Consider the following 21,163-nt stretch of genomic DNA (forward strand, 5'->3'; position numbering starts at 1 on the left):
TTCTCTCTTTTTTTTTTGAGTGTTGCCACCAACTAATTAGTAAAAAAAAAAAAAAAAAAAAAAAAAATGTGTGACCTCAGTGTACATAGTATGCGCTGTTAGTAAATTCTGGCTGTGCTTACTGTGCTGATGGTGATATTTAAGGCCTTTACAAACTTCACAGTGAGCATATCGGGGCCTTTGTGCAATATGTGTTGTACACATACCCTTTGGTACGCATCAAAACCAATGTATTTTGGGCTTTAAGTGTCTCCAATGACATCAGACGCCACAGACAACCTGTTTCGTCCCTCATGTTGCTCTGTGTTACCGTAGAGCCTTCAGTATTTTCACTGCTGAGCATTGTTAGCGCTCTGTTGGCATTTTCGTCTCCGCTGGCGGCCTGTGTTTTGGCTAGCAGGCCTGGGAGACGGGCAGAGAGGGCTATTGTTCTACTGTACTCCTTTGTTTAAAACCCAAAGATCCCCCCCTTCTTCCTCACCTCACTTCTCATCTGCGAGGAATGAAAACTATGCCATGGCCCGGACGGACCTGTCTCCCACGTTGCTTTGCCCCGTGTTTCTCTCCCGCCCTGTGAGGGAAAGCCGTCTTTGCTGGACCAAATTCCTTGACTTTCACTGATTTGATTCAAGTGTAATGTTGTAATGTTTTGAAATTTTTGTTCGCTAGCTGGTTGGTTCGTAGATGTTCAGTGATGTTTCCAGGAGTTTTACTGAACCAAAACATTTACTTTAGGGACTTTTACATATTAGATTTAGTTTTACTTGTTAGATGTTTACGTAAAGCTACTTTTCCTTGCAAAAATTAACTCCACAATGCTGGCTAAACAATTTTTACTCAGAAATTTCTAGTAAATTTTACAAATAATTACTAAGAAACAGCAAGTAATACACTGATTTAAATGTGACATTTTGAAAGTAGAAAGAAGGAAACGGTATTTTCTTGTAAAACGTACTACAATAGTTTTATAGTGTAGGGTTTTCTGGTTGTTACTATGTGTTACTAAGATGTTCTGAGTTGATTTAGCATGTTGTTAAGCTGTGCTAGTGTCTGTTCTCACAGAAAGTGTTTTCCATTCCACTGCACTGTTTTTCATCGTTTTCATATGTAAACAACTGTTGCGCTTGTGTCTTTTGCAGCCTCGCACTTGTTCTAAAAACGTGGCGCTCACGTTAGAATAAGTCCAACTTTTTTCCATTCCACTTCCTTGCATCTCGTGTTTTTAAACGCAAAAACACAGTCGGTGTGAACGGCCACCTAGAGTGATCTGGATGGTTTCTAGGATGTTGTGAGAAAGTTGCAGTGTTTGCTTACTGGCCGAATCAAAACACACCCCCAAGTCTCTATTATATTCCTTAAAAGGATAGATCACCCAAAAATTAGAACTGTTATGTTTACTCACCCTCAAGTTGTTCCCAAAAAATATTTCGAAAAATGCCCTTTTTTTCTCTCTCTCCATACAATGAAACTCAATGGGGTACAATGTTGTTTTGGCCCCCTTTGGCTTTCATTGAACGGACAAAAAAAACAGTTAAAACATTCTTCAAAATACTTCTTTTGTGTTTCGCAGATTTTTTTTTTTTTTGTGCATTTTATCATTGTTAGTTCAGCAGTATTACAGGAAATGCCACTTTCAGTTCAACTTTTCAGCGTCACAACATGCAAGTCTCTTAACATGTTTTGATAATCCATAAAAAGACAGACTGACACATATTCTTTCACATGGACACATAGTCTTTCATGTCTCTGTACAGCATAGTTGCATATGTTTCTGAGTGTTGGTTATCTAGTTGCAGTGAATTCATGTTGACATGCTCCAGCGTCAGGGTCAGCTTTTAAAGCAGGGCTGACAGAACATCTCACCGTTCTGGTTTCTGCGTTCTCCCCCATGCACAGACGCTGCAGCTCAGGTAAAAGGCATGCTCGGTTTGATGGGATCATATGACCACTCCTATCTGGCCTGACTGTCAGCTGGGCTGGTTTCAGTTCTCTCCTCTTTATTACCTCCCTACAATATTAAAGGGAAATGGACACCGGTCTGGCCCTCCCCACAGTAACATGAGTTTGCAGTTCCTCTTTCTTTTTTGTCTTGCTGTTATCCATTCTGTTGTTTAGTTTTTGATAGGGAGACCAAGGTTTTATTGGAGTACAAAAAATTGAAGTGCCAATTTGACTCCTTTTTGGTGAATCTCACTAAAAGTTGTCCAGGTCACATCTCACCCATAAATCCAAAGCCAAAAATTATATTATATATTATAGAGAATGAAGCACATGACATTAATTTTATGACAATTAAGGCATGTCTTACTTAGAGATTCTCATTACCGCAATGCCTGCAAATAGTTTACTTTGCGTTGTTTTTTTTTTTTTTGTAATTCCTGTCATTTTCAATCAATATTCTCATTAGATTCTCACTGCTTGCAATATTTTTTATGTTTCTCATTTAAATAAGGAAATACAACAAATACTACCTTTGTTTATTAATATTTAAAAATGTAATATAGCATTTATTTGCATTATGGTAATGACAGTGCAGGGTTTTTCTTGCATTTTGGTAATGAATATTGGGGAGGGGGGATGCACTCAATAATAATCAGGATTATTGTGGTTTTGTTGGTTTAAGTCAGTTTTTATCATCTTAACTATGCTAGTCTACTCATTGAAAAAAGTTGTCAAAAACAACTTTTAGCATATGTATGCATCTGTTTTGGAGAACTGAAAATATTAATGACTGATCTTGCACACAGAGGTGTATATACAAGTTGTTGTCCAATCAAATGCTTTCTAGAACTAATATGCTCCTCCCCTTTACACCACCTTCATTTGATTAGCAATAGAAAGTCAAAAAGAAATCATGTTTTATGGCTCTGATGTAATCTAAAGCCCACTGGCTGTTTAAATATGTTCCTGTGAAACAAAGGAAAGAAACTTATTACATGAGGTTTTTTGATGGTCATGAAAATAATATTACAGATATGTTTTGACAGGTTCTGTAACATTTTTCCCCTTTTGTTGTAAGCTACCAAAATATCAAGAACGCAGAGCAGGAAGTGAATACTCATTAGCTGGTGTTGATTAACTTTCCTGTTCTCTCAGTTCTGTCAGCTTCTGAGGTGTGAATGTAGACTAGATAGATATCAGTCCCTGAACTGTCCACACAACAGAGAAAGTCAAAGAGCCTGTAGCTTGAGGACTTTTTTTTTTTTTTTTTTTTGATGTGTTTCAGCCTGTGATAGTGAATTGGAGGGGCCCAGACCCTCCTTTCCTTCCTTTCCCTCCCCCCCGGTGGTCTTTCACTGCCCTCCTGAGGGCATCGGCAGGCAGATTTGGGGAGGTTTGTTTTGTAGGAGTGTCTATGAAGCACCAAAACAAGCTGAACTCACCTGCGTCCTTGAAATACAGAGTATATGATGCCTGTGTCAACTTGATTTCTTTTTTGGGGGGTGTGGTTTGTCCAGCTGTCTTGCTGCATTTCAGAGAGAAAGAACCTATTAATTGAATTACAATTCTGGATCTGCCTGGTTGTTTTGCAAATAATCTCACAGACAATTTTCACATTCTCAACACTAGATTTGTCAGACCCAACATGTCGCGGCAAATGCAGACATGTTGAAATATCACTGCTGGTTTGATGTTTTTTTTCCCTGTTTTAATCGAAGTAAAATTGCCTGCCAGTGTCCGAACCCTTGAAAAAAATGTACCATGTATGCTGTGGAACTGTGGACCTGTATGTTTTGTTATACTTATTCATTTTTATACAGCCCTATTCTCCTTTCATCTAACTTTCCATTTGTTCTATATTATCTGTTGTTTGCATTTAGTGTCACACAGAGTAAGTCGGCGGCTCTTTCAGCAGCACTAGTTAATTGGAATGTTCTGTTAGCTGTGTTTGTCCAGTCGTATCCGGTTACTGACGAGGGGGCCCATCTCAATAATAGATATCATAGACAATGAAGCTAGAACACACACACACAACATTCATCTCACACTCCAGCTACACCAATAGCGATGCGAGAAACTAGAATGCTAACATTATAATTAACAGAGTTGATTACAGAGTTTATATTATATTTAATGATTTTGATGACAATGGAGCATGTGAAACTTGAAAAACTTGTTAAATTGAAAAAGACTGCAAGTGGTGATGCAATAAACTACAACATTTCCATTACTGACTACACTGTTAGGACGCTTAAATTTTAATCAGTGATGCTGACTTTTAGCGCAAGCACACAAATGGTGACATGCCAAACTACTTGGAAGCTCTATTAGGGTGGACCAGTTACCTGATTTATTTGTACGTTATGTTAATTTAATGACTAATCGGCAACTTAAAGGGATAGTTCACCCAAAAATAAAAATTCTGTCATCATTTACTCACCCTCAGGTTGTTCCAAACCTGTATGAATTTCTTTGTTCCTTTGAAAACAAAGGATGATATTTTGAAGAATGTGGGAAACTGAACAGTTTTGGGGCACTATTGACTTCCATAGTATTTTTTTTTTCTACTATGGAAGTCAATGGTGCCCCAAAGCAGGCTAGTTACTATTTGTGTTCAACAGAACAAAGAAATTCATATGGGTTTGGAACAACCTGAGGGTGAGTAAATGATGACAGAATTTTAATTTTTGGGTGAACTAACCCTTTAACTGCATCACATGAACGTTGCAATTCCAAAATAACCAATTCACAATGTTGTGAATGCTTCAATTATAATAATCAAAGACAGTCTGTAATGCGTCATATAATGTGGACATGGTTTGGGTTTTTTTTTTTGCAAAAAGGTTTTTTAAAAGTGAGCAGGGCCTCCTCGAAGACTGTTGCTGATTCCGGAACAGCATACTACTCTGTTGGTCGTTCACAGTACGTTTTTAAAATTTACTGCGCTGCTTTTCCATTGTTTTTCCAATGTAAACGCACACACGTACGTGTTTGACCATTGTGCTCACATCTTGCATCTTTTGCAGTGTCTCACACATGACACAGCATTCTAAAAAGGTGGCGCTTAAGTTAAAAGCAGGTTTTCTATTACATGTGTCTCTAGTCTAGACCTTCCTGAAATCACCTGTTTTCTCTTATATAGATGCACTGTGTGAGTGGACAGGCATTTGTTGTGGTGTCTGAAACCATAGTGGACATTGTCAAGTGCACTCATTCAATCCCATAACACACCTCAATAACAGTGTAGAACTGATGCATACTGCTAGCGGCTAGAATAAAACATTCCACGTTTTCATTCCATTACCTGGTGTCTTGCAGTTTTAAACACAGAAACGCATTCTCTTGGAATAACCCCTTACTATTTCATTAAATATCCTCTTTATTTATTGTATGAGCAAGCGCGCCATTTTTTATTAGAATGTGTAAGACTTCCGGTGTCAGCTGCTTCCAGTTATTTTAGATGTACAAAAACAGTTGTTATGCAGATTTATGTTGCAGACTGGTTATGATTTTATTCTGCTTATTATTTGTTATATATTTTATTTTAAATATTATTTTGTTATCGCAATCATAAGCACGCTGCATGGTTTTACCGTTTACTGCACTTTTTGTTAATTATTCTTCAGGGTCTTTACTTATAACGGCTAATGAATCTGAAGTCTTGCACATTCACAGGACTTAGCTTATTTGTGGGTTAAAAAATATGGCGGATAATGGCAGAAATAGTAAGATTATTATGCTATTATGGTGTTCCGAATTCAGCCACCGTCTGTCTCGAGAGCGTCAACTTCAAGATGACAAACTACGCAGACAGTTGCGTTGATCATAACGGCGTGTTGTTGTAGTTTGTTACGTACGGTGTGCCAGAGAGCGAATACGAAACCATAGGACATCTGTTCCCCGTGCGCACTCCCGCTGTTTCTAGGGAGACTGCTCATCAACCTGTTGCTTTCCGTCTTTTCCTCTTTCTCTTTCCCGTCATGATGCTCGCGCCCTCTCAACAGCGGTATGAGTTTACACTTTACAACATTCGTTTGTTTGTTTTCAGTTAATATGTGCACACATATTTCTTTATCTCGCTCTTTCTGTCCACGCACGCACAAAGACAGACAGCGTCCCGGTTTACAATAGGGACCGATGATGTGTGCACGCGCATATCCTGCCTCACACACACCCATTAAACACCCTCCTCCACTTCCTCCCTCCCTCGGTTCATCTTCCCTTCTGTCCTTCTGTCTGTGTCTCTCGAACCCTCACTGTTCTCTTGAGCTCCGTCTGTTTCACTCTTCCCTTCATCCCACATGCACTTCTATCGCTCTCCTCCTTCTTATACTCTCCCCCTCTCTCTCTCACTCTCTCTCTCTCTGTCTGTCTGTCCCTTTAATTCTCTCTCTCGTCGCTTATGAACACAGGAATATTCTGACATGCTGGAGATGAGTTTAAGGTACAGTTTTGCTTCATTTTGATGGCCAACTTTTACATTTAGACTTTAGTTATAGGAGGGAAAATAGCATTTTTTTGTGCGAAATTATTTATATGAAAGTTTTGTTTGTTTAAATGTCATAAACAATTATATATTTTCAGTTTGCTTTGGAGAATGCTTTTTAACTATGATAACAGACATACTCAGTGTAAATATGCATATTTACACATTTGCAAACAGTTATAAAAGTAATTGGGTATTTTGACATGAAATACTTTTGCTCAGATGTGTCATGTGCGGCATTTAAAAATATATGACTGTTATAAATGTATGCAGTTTTTATGAACTAATTGAGAGACTGCATGGAAATATTTTTACCTAAAAATGAATTTTTATCTTTAAAAAGCAATTAGAATTGAGAAAAATGAAATGGTGGCCAGCCACAGCATCTAAAATACACACCTTTTCATATACATCCGCATGAATTTAAAACGGAAACTTTGATGCACATTAGATTTTTTTATGAGCATGTTATGCAGAATAAGCTCATTTATTTTTTTAATAAATGAACAGTTTGTACTATATAATATAAATAATAGTACAAACTGTACTATAATAGAACAGTTTGTACTGTTATTTTTCACTATCCATCTGTTGATGAAAGTCCCTGTTGACACCAGGTTAACTGTTCCATGTGTTTCCAATATGCATATATGGCAACCTTGTATCAAAATGTATGTTTACTAAGCAACAAAACTTGGAAAGATTGTATGATTATTATTTTTTGCAGTTGTTGCAGTTAACAGCAGTGGCACTATCAAAATGCTCTGTTTGTCCCGAATTCATAAACCATCTGTTTGTCTGACCAATGGAAGATGGGGAGAATGTTCAGGGAAAACTGTTTGAAAACCATCTTTATTTTTGAAATTACATTTGTTGACGTTAGTAATAACAAAATTATACACTAAAGCTTTAAAAAAGATAACAAATTCTGTACAAATTCTATCATTATCTCCTTTTTAGGTAAAATTCATTTGTTGATGATTTGAAGGTCTGGTGACAGATGCCTGACTAGATGATTTCAATAAAAAGTGGAAGAAAGAATGAGGTTAAAGCAGTTACTCAGGCAGACTAAACACATGTTCACACACTCGACGCACACAGCAGGTCCCTTGAAGATAAAAAGCAGACAGAGAATTAATTCTCCATCACAGTCTGAGAGAGTGAATCGAAAGGAAATGATTAGATGGCAGATGAAGAACGCTGTTTGTTCAAAGAGATTTGACTACACACCCTTTGATCTGTTGCTCTTACTCAAAAAAAAACCAATTTCATAATCAGTATTTGGATCTTATTTTCAAGTGAAAGTATCCACGCATCCTATAAAATAGGAAAAAATTACTATTAAAATTAGCAAAATTGTAAGATGATAAGATAATATTATAAGGTATGTCAAGATATGTAAATATTTTATCTGTATTTTTATATATACAGTATGTGTGTGTGTATAAGTTTCAAATGTTTATATGTATGAATATCTAAAATTTATTATAATTTATTTAAATATGTATATCTCAAATTTAATATAAATGTTTATTTCCTTACCTTATTGACAAATCATTTTTAATCAGGTTTTAAGCATAAATTCATGGAGGTTCATGCTTTGCCAACGTGTCAAGAAAAATAAACCCAATTCAAGATATTCTGAAAGCAAATCTTATTATGTCCTTAAAGTAAATTGATCTTGTTTTATGGATGTTTGGATACTTTAACTGGAAAACAAATCAAAAACACTGTTTAATAAAATGATTTTAGTGTACACTTTATCTCCTTTCATACAGACCTAGAAACTGATACAAGCTGAGCCTGATGCATCCGAACATGCAGGTTTAAACATCTTTATATTTTGCAGTGCATTCTGTTGTAATTTAATCACATAGTTATTTGCTTGCCTTGTCCATAACACCCTAAATTCTTTACCTCTGAGATATTATTGCGCAAATTTTTATGCCTGTCTCTGCATGCATGATACGTAAATCCAATAACTTGAATAACAAGGCCATCAAAGAGACATCAAATGGCTGAGGAATTATTCACACGTTGCATAATATCTCCGTCAGGAAGGAGATGGTCTGTTGTCTGTCTAACGCCTTTGATATTCATTTCAAAATTGCTCACGCTGCAGGAGAAGACCATCGCTCCTGCATTTCTCTTCAAGCCCAAGCTGAGAGGCCAGGCGCTAGTTTAGCTTGTTTTGAGTCCGCCGCATGGGGAAATTGATAAAACTAAAGATCATTTCAGCCTGGCGTGCATCCAGACAGCCTGTTCCCTGCTCCAATAGAGAGCTCTCGGCCACAAATTCACTCTTCAATTCCTCAATTTGGTCTGATGGAAAATGTTATTGTCTGGCAATGCCCGTGGTAACAGGGCAATTTGGCACAGCAACATGTTGTGGTGAAACCCAGTGGAAGCGGATGGCTTGAGTCTTGAGGATACTGATTTGTTTGCTGTCAGCTGTGTAATATTTGTGCCTTTCCAGGGAAGTGGTAGTTTTTCTTTCACCAGCCGGCACAGGCAGGTATTTACTGCTTTTCACAGGATCTGTTACAGCCAGATACGTTGTTTATATATGGGCTCAGCATACTATAGCTAATTGCATTACAAACGCTAGGTTTGTATTGTGAATTTTAGCTGTAATTTTGGGCTGTGCGGGCAGTTTGCCGTGATATCCTCCTTGGTGGCATCGTTGGTACTGAATATTACATAAGGAGAAACCTCCCTTTGAAAACACACCCCCCCCCCCCCCCCCCCCCCTGTTTCCATGGTTATTCTCTTTGCAGCTTTCAACATCAAAAAACAGCAACCGAGCATCCCACAGTGCCCATAGGATCAATAGCTCTGTCCAATTTTGGGGTTTATGCACTATATTATGATGTTTTGAAATGGCTTTTCATAATAAATAATCATTTGTTCTCTGTTTCCATATGAATAAAGGGGCTTTATTGTCTTGCCTGAGCAAATTTATGTTGAAGGAACAGTTCACCAAAAATGAAAACATTCATTCATTCTTCCGTGGAATACAAAAGGAGATGTTTTGAAGAATGTTCATGCTGCTCTTTTCCACTCAGTGAAAATGAATGGAGGGCTTGAGTTGTCAAGATCCAAAATTGATAAAACAAGCGCTTTTCTCAGATTTTTCTTATGCTTAGCACAGACCAAAAGTAACTAAACAGAAAATCAGCTAATCTCAATTCTCATTTGCATTCACATTAGGGCTGCATGATATAGGCTATTGAAGTAAAATTGATATTGCGATATGACTTAATGCGACAGTAAAATCATGAAAGCTGTGATTAAATCAAATAAATATATGCACTAAGTGGCTTTGTTCATTTACTAAACGGCATACTGTTTGTGTAATATTTTTATTTAATAATAATCACAATAAAAATCATATTATTATTTTATAGCCAACATCAATGGGAATGTGGCCTATGAGAGAAATTAGTTTTTTAAACTCTGTTCACTTTATGGTTACTAAAAGAGGTTTTAGTTGGTTTTTGTAAAGAGTACACAAGAGTGAAGTTTCCCAAATCGTTCAACTCTTAAGGCCCTATTTTAACAATCTAAGCATATGGTCTAAAGTGCATGGCGCAAGTGCACTTAGGGCGTGTCCGAATCCCCTTTTGCTAGATTAACGACGGGAAAAATGGTTGGCGTGCCCGGTGCATGGTCTAAAAGGGTTGTCCCTATTCTCTTAATGAGTAAGAGTGCATTGCGCCGGGTCTTCAGCATAAACAGTCATTTTTCAGATTTTAAAATTATTTTTATTCTCTTTGCAGATGCACTCCTCAACAAATACACCACACTCATTCTAGAATAATTATTTCTTCTCAAATATAGCTATTTAAACTATCTGAATAAAAAAAAAAAAATTCCTGTATTTTTTATATTGTGATATACTGCAGTAAAAATTATTGCAATGTTGTTGTTTTTTTCCCAATTTCATGCAGCCCTAGTTTGCGTATATTCAAATATGACGCATCAGGACGCATCATGACACCGCTGACTCCGAGAAACATTGTTCTCACATGTCTTGTAACCAAATATAATGCACCAAGTTTAAAAAAAGTGGAAGTGAGGGTAAATAAATGACACAACTTTCATTTTTGGCTGAACTATTCCTTTAAGAAAAGCTCTTGTGTTTGTTTTTAGTCTACACCCTGTTTACTCAGATGCTGTGTGTCAAAACAATAGCTTGTCCACACTTAAATAAAAAATCCTGGAGATAACCTCCAGCGATGTGCTCTCCAGATTAATGAACGGTGAAAATTGCGCTTTTACATTATTAACTTCTGCAACCCTGACAACCTGATTTCATTTTCTCTGCCCCTGTTAATTACAGAATATCCCCCAGCCAGGCTATAAAATGATCAAACCATTATTAACTATCTTTAAAGCCTTGTCTTCTTTTCCGCTCCATTTTAAAAAGATCATTTAAAAGTTTTAATTTCCCTAGGAGATTTTTTTGCAACTGCAACACGTCTTATGAATAACATTCAGCAACAAGTAGCAGCAGCTTTTTGTTTGTTCTTGCGGAAATAACATCTCCCCTATCAAGAAAACCAGTCACACCTGTGCATTTTCATTTGCATTAGCACCCAATAAAGCTTTTGTTTTGCGAATGCTCAGAGATAAACAAGAAAGACTCATTTACTTGAAATTAATTAATAGAAGTATAACACCTGGAGGAAAACAAACTAGATGACTTAGCAGAGATGGTTGACAGGGTGAATCTCATGAACACATGTCCAGGTCACATTTCACCCCAAAATCATAATAGTAAAATTATAATAACAATATTTTGCAAAAAGTGAAATGAAGCTTATTTTAACAGGCTTCAAATGAAGCCTATTTATGACATTATTTCATACAAATGATGTTCATTATCTCTCCATATTCTCATTACTGTAATGATTGCAGATTTTTATTTTTAGGGCTGACCATTAAGGATGGCACAGTGCCCATGTGAGTGTTTGGGGCCAGTTCACAGAAAGGTTGTATCAAGTCAGTGTTAAGGCCTGTTCACACCATAGACTGTACAAAAAGATCTACAGAGCTTCCTTCCACTGTAGAAAATTTTTAGAAAGATTTTTTAGTTTGGGTCGCGTCTCATTCGATTACATTGAGGGGTTGGGTTCATGACTTATACTATAGCCAGCCGCCAGGAAACGGATCAAAATGCTTTGGCTTCAATTTTTAGGATGTGTGCGGCACACTTGGTTCACACCAAAAATGTTAATTATAAAAATAACTAAAACAATAACAATACACACTAGGGATGCACCGATACTACAAAATTTTTCAGACGATACCGGTAGACGATTATTCAGAATGATATCTACTGATATCGATAGTTTGATTTTCTTAAGGAAAATCAATCTCTCTCAATTAATGCTGTAAACTATACAGGGAACCCTCTCATTTGGTACATTACTTTAATAATAGAGGTTGAAATTATCAACAGAGCTCAAACTATTGCATTCAACTTTATTTTCGGATATAATAATTACACTCAAATAAAAAATGAAATGTTTGTATACTTGTCTTCATGACAAATTTATTCAAACATGCATATATCATTAACAGTAAATAAGCTCCTCTCTAGTGTTTTTTATAGATAACTAAGGAACCGTGAACATTGGATATCTTTCCTGAGGTAAATGCATGTTAAGTGACATATTATGGGAACTATGGGTGATTCATAGGGTCAAATAGAGTTTGCTTTACGTCACTATTTTTTAGTTGTTAAAGGGTTAGTTCACCCAAAAATGAAAATAATGTCATTAATTACTCACCCTCATGTTGTTCCACACCCGTAAGACCTTCGTTCATCTTCGGAACACAAATTAAGATTTGTTGATGAAATCCGATGGCTCAGTGAGGCCTCCATTGCCAGCAATGTTACTTTTTGTGCGCCAAAAAAACAAAATAACGACTTTTCAACAATATCTGTATGGGGAGAGTTCAAAACACTGCTTCAGAGCTTTACGAATAGAATCATTGAATCGGAACGCCAAAGTCACGTGATTTCAGCAGTTTAGCCGTTTGATAGGAGATCCGAATCACTTACTCGAAACAAAAGATTCATAAAGCTCAGAAGCTTCATGAAGCAGTGTTTTGAAATTGGCCCATATAGATATTGTTGAAAGCTCGTTATTTTGTTTTTTTGGCACACAAAAAATATTCTTATCGCTTTATAATATTAAGATAGAACCACTGAAGTCACACGAACTGTTTCAAATATGTTTTTAGTACCTTTATGGATCTTGAGAGGTGCAGTAACATTGCTGGCAATAGAGGCCTCACTGAGCCATCGGCTTTAATCAAAAATATCTTAATTTGTGTTCCGAAGATGAACGAAGGTCTTACGGCTGTAGAACGACATGAGGGTGAGTAATAAATGACATTATTTTCATTTTTGGGTGAACTAACCCTTTAATGTGTAGTCAGCCCTAAATTCAACACAAGACGTTTTCTTCACACAGTATGAGATGACACTTTTTATGCCTCCTTTTGATTGACAGGATATAATTGGCCCTGATCATTGGCTGTTCTTAAACAATCGGGCAATGGCCAATAGTGAAATTAATTGCATTTATTGGTCGATACCAATTATTGGCCGATACATCGGTGCATCCTTAGTCCACAACAATGGACGATAATGTTCTAAAAATTATAAGAACATGGTGCAGTCGTGCGGTTTTGTCTCCTGTTGCTTTAAATGCTCATGCTCTTTAAAATCAGGTGTATTCTTATTGGCCTGCCAAATGTTTTTATCGTTTGTCAGCTGGAAAAAAATTAGTTTTGAATGTGATGCCAACGATATTGTTATACTATATTAATATTTTTATACCTTGTGAAGTGTGGCTTACACTATTCTCATAGAATTACAATGATAATTAAAGTTTTAAAGTTATCGTTATAGTTATCCTTGATGTGAACATACGAAGCTTATGCACATTTTCTATGCCAAGCTAAAGTAAACATTTTGTTTTCTGTCAAGTATTGAATATTGCTTTTGTTGTTGTAATATTGTTAATTCTTCTGAATTCTGCTAATTAAATATATCACCAAGATAAAATGCTGGCTGGCTGACGTAGATGACATTAAAGTAATGAGTTTTTTGCGTTACGGTAATGACTACTGGAGGAAAATGTGCCTAATTGTCATAAAAGTAATGGAAAAAATAATGCAACAGATCTTAATGAGGCTGAAAATGGCTTCATTTCCTTAATGCAAAATATGAGTTATTTATTTTATTTCATTTTAGGCTGAAGTGTGACCTGGACAGATCCCTGACAGCTTTTGAGTTTCTATATTTGCAACCTTCCTTGACGTACGAAGAATCTCTATTTATATCACATCAAGTATATACTGTGACTATTCATGAAATACCTCTAAAAATATCTGATGATCAAATATTTAGCAAATCCAAACACTTTTGCATTTTTTTCCCCTTTCAAGAGGACATTATTGAAGCTATTGAAGTCAAATAGTCTGTTTCTATAATGAGTAGCATTCTAGTTTTCATACAGAATTTAAGGCTGATGGGAGAATGCCAATGAAAGGATATAATTGCAATCAGACCTCTCTCTCTCTCTCTCCTCGACTAATTAAAGACACTCAACTATAATGATGGCAGAGTGGGAAAATGGCATGGTGGAGTTGGCGGCCAGTGCTGACGTGCAGCGTGTGCCGGTGAGGGCGGGGCCGTGTGACCTGCCCTGGCCCTCAGAGGGCGTGTTCAGAGAAATGGCAATTACGATGCGGGTGCTGAACATCAGTGTCGTGTTTCATCACCCTTAGCCCATCTCAGCGCACAAAATGTCACAGGCATCAGAGAGGGGCTTAGCTGTAAAGGGTAAAGAGATTCTATCGTTTTTGTGCCTTTTTTTGCATATTCATACTCTGCCTGGGCTCATTTGAATTTCATCTAAAAAAAAGCAAAGATATGCTTTGTGTTCTTTCCTGGTAGGCTGAGGGGACAATAACGCTCCAATAGGGAGACAGCATGGCAGTAGCTCCGCCTGTGAAACGAGCTCTCCCTTCCAACAACACCTGGCTGAGTTGAATAACACAAACGCTGTGCTGAACTGTGTGTGTGTGTGTCATGTATGACCCTGTGCATGAGCTCATTATTAATAAGAACTGCAAACTGTTCGTCTCATTTACATTGGAGGTAGCTCTCAAATGTCTGGATGACTGCAGTTTATGAATTGATTCAGCTGTTTTTTTTTTTTTTATATGCATGAGACTTTACATAACATTGGTGTTTGGATCCCAAATACCTATTGTTCATTTGGTACAGAGGCCATGTATTCATTTTTGGTTGTTTATTTTTGGGATTTTATTGATTTAGACTGTGAGAGAGCAGACAGGAAGCATGGGTGGGTGGGGGGGATGAATCGGATTGGGAAATGACCCAACCTGGATTCGAACTAAAGTCTCCCACGTACACAACATGTCGGAGCACATTGCTCTTCCCACCAGGCCATGTCTCTGACCTTTTGTAGCAGTTTATTTTTGCCCTGAAGTCTGCAAATAATGTTAGTCTAGGCTTCTTGGAGCAAAATCTGTTGAAATTATGTTCTTTAGAATTAAACAGCCAATTTTTGCTTCTGTACCTTTAAGATTTCTAAATGTAAATGAACTTTGCTGTGATTGGCTCATTTTTTGTATGTCAAAACTACTGGCGAAAAGCACAGACAGAGTTGGTATGTAAATGAGGTGGATCTTGTTCTAATATTCTCATGGTTGTGACCTTTCAACCATGATGTTTGACCTCTAAATGACGACCAGACCACAACTCAACAGTAGCAAAATCCGCCTGTTAGTTCGTATATTTGTAATCTGCCAATGAAAATAGTTCTAAAAGAAAAAAGGAGCATTATGTGTTGTCAGGCAACACAAAAAAATGGAATAGAGTATATGATGGAGCAAAAGCTTTTTTGCATTCCAGCCAAAGCCTTCTACTATCAATCTGTTCCAGCTCCACTCCGGGTTTTCCATTTCTTGCTCCCACTCACCAGTGAGAGAAACCTACGATGAGTGATTCTGGAATGCAATAAAACACAAACACTCTTTTGACAAACTTTCAACAAACCCCCTTTTTGCTCCATGCAAAATCACACAACTCCGCTTCCACTCCCCACCGCTCACATATTCTGGTCAGGAACATCAGGAACAGAGAGCAGAGCGATGTAGTGAAACATCTCAGTGATGTTAAAAATAAATATAAGTAAATATAAGCACACTTGGAACCCAATCAAATCCAAGAACCGAAACTGTATTATAATATAGTTTATTCTTTCTGATTTTGAATTTACTATGTGCTTGACATTTGGTTTTAGCAAACCATTGAAGAGCTTGGTGTTTAAAGCTACGTTCACACTACCAGCGACACGCAGCGACAAAGCGATATGATCACATTCATTTCAGTGGAGATCTGGTGATTTCCAGCGACACGAGCGACAGTAACCATTGGCGACAGGATGTAGGCATGTCCAGCAACATGACAAAGTTGAGGTATGTTTAACTTTATGCAAAAGAAGAGTGACTTCCAGGAGCGACAACCAATAGGAATGAAGTCAGTGGGGTGCACGTGATCTGTCACTACATCCTGTAGTGGAGAGTGTCAAGGCAAGATGGAGGATAAGTTAATTTTAGCGATCAGCAACTTTCCTATAATTTATGATATGTCTTTGTGTACATATTGTGGTTCTCGCCCTGCTGACTCTGAGTTTGAATGGTTTCGTGAACCCAGATAAATAGCCGCGATGGCTGATGTTTCTTGTTCATCTTTAATATTAAGCATTTTATCTACCGATTCCATTTATATTTAGTCTTTACCTTCCAAAGTATTTATTTGTAGAGGCAAGAAAACTGATTCGTTGTCTACAACATGGAGTAACATCCGTGAATGTCATTCACAAACATTACTAGGCAACTAGTAGTGGGAACGCCCACAAGTGACCTCACCACCAGCCACTGGCGACGTGCAGTAACAAAGTCACTGGCAGTGTGAACTGAAATAAAATATAAATATTAGCCTAATGAAAATTAGAAATGTTGCCTTGGCAACTAACTGAAATAAAATATGTTGAAGCTGAACTAAAACTGAAATATAAAATAATTTTAAAACTAAATGGAAATATAAAAAATAAAAACAAGAAAAGCACATAATATATATAAATAAATAATATATATATATATATATATAAAAAAAAAAAAGTATATAAATAATACTAGAACACCACTGAATTAAATAACTTTTGAATTGCCCAAATAGTTTTATATATATATATATAAGTACCCATCATAAAATGTCTCAATTCTGCAGATTCTTTATCGTCTAGCAAAAGAAATTCAACACAGTTACAAAAAAGCTCTAAAATTAGAAACTGACGAGGAAGACAATTACAGCAGTATTCCCTGAGCTGTAAGGGCCTCGCTCAGGAAATACAACACAAATGGAGACATTTCCTCTTGAGCAGGGCTGGGCAACTCTGGCCCTCGAGATCCATTTTCCTGAATAGTTCAGCTCCAGCCCAGATCAAACTCACCTGCCTACATGGGCATAGAATACGTGGGGGACGTGTCTTTGTTTTTCAAGAAAGTGTGTTAACATAGAGGTTTCCATTGGGCCAATGTAAATAAATCTAGATTTAAATGCAAAGAGACAAGAAATTCTACGCAAGACTTGACGTTATACATGACCTGTTGTTTCTAAAACAAGGCAATGTAAGCATTATGGAGTGCTAAAAGCTCTCATGTAATGTACGGAGGGTGCTCTCTCTCTCTCTCTCTCTCTCTCTCTCTCTCTCTCTCTCTCTCGCAGAAAGTCCAAATCTGACTTATAGAAGTAATAACTTATGACTAGCCTGGAAATTACTTATTTGGACAAAAGCATCCAGCTATCACTGTAGCTGAATAAAAAGAAGAAACGTTTTGACTGATGAAAGACAATAAACACACAATTGCGGCAATATATGGTTTATATGTGTTTTTCAAGCCATCTGTACTTTAAATAACATTAAAAAATTAAGTTATCAGTTCTGCTGTTGTTCATAAATACCAGTAGTGATGTTGTACAAGGAGAACTTTGTCATGTCGCTGGAAATAGAATCATCAGTGTCCCAATGTGTAGTGATCCAGGGTCCTTACTGTCCTTACCAGTGTAAGGTATATTGTGTACACGATATACTGATTCACGACCTAGGATGCTAGGGAGCTGATTGAGACACACCCCTTGATTAGCTTTGTTTAGGTGTTTTTGATTAGGGTTGCAGCAAAACTCTGCAGGAAGTTGCCCAACCCTGCTCCTAGAGTCTGGCTATCTGAGGGCAGGATCACATGCCAGCCATCTTGTAGTTGAATAGATTGTATTCTTGAGCCGCTCACCTCACAAACAATTTGCTGCTAATGGATGCATTTGTGTGCTTGTTAGACACCGTCCTCAAGGAATTGATGTGCTGCTGAAATTTCCCTTCTGGGCTGAAAACAGTCCTTTAATGTGGCACAGGGGCTTTCGATTGGTTTTGTGTACTTGTCACGCTGGTCTGTGTTATTAACTTGAGATTTTGAATGGATAAAGTCACCATCCATGTATGCCAATGACGTGAGAATAGTTTAGTGAAGCATTTCGGGTTGGAATACATTTGAACTCATTACCTTTTTTGTAATTTCATTTAAATATGGTTGATTTTTACAGGTTTGAATTCAATATCGCTAAAGATTTACACCCAAATTTGGAATATAAGGGTGTAATTGGTATAGCTGCTAGGTGGCGTTTTGAGTGGTTGCTCAGGTTTTTTTCAGATTCCCACTTTGACTCATTTTGACTGAGACTTTTATTTTATATTCGTTTGTTTCAGTGGGCATCTGGAGAGCCTCCTGTTTCCGCCTCCTCGTGTTGCTGTACTACCATGAGCAGTTCCACTCCATCCACAGGTACTGTCTGTTCATCAACATCATTTCCATTAACAGTCTAGACCCTTTCAGACAATAAGAGATGATTTGACTTGGCCTTTTTGTTGAATTATTCATTACTCACAGATTTAAAGACCATATGAAATCAAAGTTGTCCCTGCTTGCTTTCTTAATAAATGTCGGCATTCGCAATTCATGTTAAAATTTGTTTTCATAATGTATTATTAAAATTTAATAACCTTCTCTGCTTCTGAAATGACTTTTCTTCTGATTGGTCAATTACAGCATTCTGCGGTATAATGAGCGATAAGCAACTTGTCTCAGGCAGCTGATTTCCTGCATAGTGGCTGTGTAACCTACATAATAAAATAATTTTAATTCAAATCAATATTTTATGCCCATTTATTTATTTGCTAAGTAGCCGAGTAGTAAGGGGGATAATGTACACTACAGTGAGCTGCTCATTATCACATAAACCTCCACTTCAGCTCAGGGTCCTGATCAGCATGCCAGGGTTTATTTTGCTATAATGACCAACTAACTGTAAATTATCCCTTATGTTTTAGCCATATATGTTTCACCTACTCATTATTTCCTGCTGAATATTCAGATCTTTTCCGATATCTTACTAATGTAAAAATGTTTAAAAAGGTCATACTAAAAAAGATAAATGGAGTTCATTTCGACATTCTTCATACATTACATTTCCATGTAAAGTGTGAAACAGACTATTCATAATATTTGCAAACAGATGAACATTCATCTACAGTCGTGGGATAATGTTGATTGGTCAGATGGCTCAGTCTGTTGCGATTGGTCTGCTCTTCTCTGATTGGTCAGATGGCTCGGTGTGTTGTGATTGGTTTACTCTGCTCTGATTGGTCAGATGGCACAGTGTGTTGTGATTGGTTTACTCTGCTCTGATTGGTCAGATGGCACAGTGTGTTGTGATTGGTTTACTCTGCTCTGATTGGTCAGATGGCACAGTGTGTTGTGATTGGTCTACTCTGCTCTGATTGGTCAGATGGCACAGTGTGTTGTGATTGGTCTACTCTGCTCTGATTGGTCAGATGGCACAGTCTGTTGAAACCAAACACCCATTACCAAATCTGAATTACAGCTGCAGAGGCTTCCCCAGCACATGATACACAATGATAAAGACTTCCAAAGGCTGCATTTACACTGGCACAAAAAATCCGATTTTTTGCTCACATCTGACACACATCGGAATTTGTTGCACACGTGTAAACAAAAATCCGCACAAGATCCGTTTTTTTCGCATCAGATCTGAGCCACTTCCAAATGTGGTTTTAAATCAGATACATATCCGATATCTGGACATGCGACTTGCATCTAAACACGCATATCCGATTCCCCTTGGAATTCTAAGCCATCACAAGGTGATGGCGACACGTTTGCTCACTAAAAGGTAGCTTTTATGTTGTATTATGAAGCAGACGTGCCTGTATGCACTCGCACTAAAAATCTGCAGCTTTATTATTAAGATGGGAACTTTATATGTCCATCTATTTTTTCCTAGAAAGAAATTGCGCGCACACGCAAACACACACATTCAGCAGCTGAATTTCAACCTCTGCCCGGTTAATTTAAGACTCCGCTGTGTTTTTTTGTTTTGTTTTTGTAATAAACCAAAAGCTTAATGGTAGGCTACTCTCTCTCCCTTGCTCGCTCTTTCGTTATCATTATATTCAAATTCATTCAAATAAATGTAATCTTACCTGCTAGTGCTACTTTATTTCATTTCAGAATTCTAGATCTAACGACTGTAGATAAAAACAAAACAAACGCAAATTACCTTTATTTTTCAGTCTATATTCAGTCAGATTCCGCGCTGCAAAACATCCACTGACAGCTGTTAAATTATCCATTCTGGCAGGTAATCATGGTCACCCGACGTGAAATATATAAATAATTTTAATAGCACGGCCATTCAAAACCTGAGGGTCTACCATATGCATGTAAAGCTATCAATGACAATCATTCTGGGCGGGAATTAATGTAAACACAGATATCGGATGCCAGTCACGTGTAAAGTGATTGTAAACAGACTGGCCAAAAGATCGGATCTGTGCATTAAGACTTGTAATGTAAATGCAGCCAAAGTCTCATTATTTGGAAGTGCAGCAAAGTGGATTTGCGTTCGCAGCACAGAAAACACCATCTTCTCGACATGATGACATCACAAACCAAACTCTTCCAGGCCTCGGCTACAACTACGGTGTTTGAGGATTAAAGTCGATGTTGTTTGCTGGCAGACAATGAAGACAATACAGCCTATGGTCTTCATTATCTGCAAGCAAACAACGCCTTTATGCAAATTTGTTACAAACCTGTGTAGGTTCATGCAGGAAGTGAGACTGACTACTCGTTTCAGGCCGTTCAGAATCGCTTCTTTATTTTGGGAGACAATAACTCCATTTATCAAGCACTTTGATCTTTGAAACTTTGCAGACCTTTTACATTCACAAACAACTATATTACACAGTACATGAAAGCTAATATCTAAAAAAAAAAGTGTAATCGGGCACTTTAAATCCAATCAGTGTCATGGACATTGGCTTCTAAAAATTATACTAATTTAAAAAAAGAAATTAGTATTACTTTTTAACCTTTTTAACAGCACTGAAAGTGAACTATGCACTGATCAGTGTACGATGGTGAAATGGTTGGCGAGTGTATTAGCTGTTATTTGAGCATCTGAATGGAGATAAAATGGAGGGCAGAATGAAATGACCCCATCATCTGCTCCCCATCTTCTCTTACCCCTCTCTGCCATTTCTTTTCTCT

At 37.3% G+C, this 21,163-nt stretch overlaps 1 protein-coding gene across 6 annotated transcripts in view; it reads left to right on the forward strand.

Moving 5' to 3' along the window:
• The window catches only part of ptbp3 (polypyrimidine tract binding protein 3), a 74,316-nt gene that overhangs the window by 18,550 nt on the left and 34,603 nt on the right, over window positions 1–21,163 (forward strand). For 2 of the 6 annotated variants that reach the window (XM_051907690.1, XM_051907689.1), the window contains exon 2: window positions 18,301–18,376. The exons of 2 other annotated variants lie outside the window; for them this stretch is intronic. In XM_051907690.1, coding sequence (XP_051763650.1) covers window positions 18,352–18,376 — 25 coding nt within the window. In that variant the 5' untranslated portion in view covers window positions 18,301–18,351. Of the gene's footprint in view, window positions 1–6,170; window positions 6,386–18,300; window positions 18,377–21,163 lie in introns of those variants that run through there. 2 more of the 6 variants (XM_051907691.1, XM_051907694.1) reach the window with 2 other exon arrangements.

Source organism: Ctenopharyngodon idella, chromosome 10, assembly GCF_019924925.1.
Source record: "Ctenopharyngodon idella isolate HZGC_01 chromosome 10, HZGC01, whole genome shotgun sequence".
NCBI classification, from domain to species: Eukaryota; Metazoa; Chordata; class Actinopteri; order Cypriniformes; family Xenocyprididae; genus Ctenopharyngodon; species Ctenopharyngodon idella.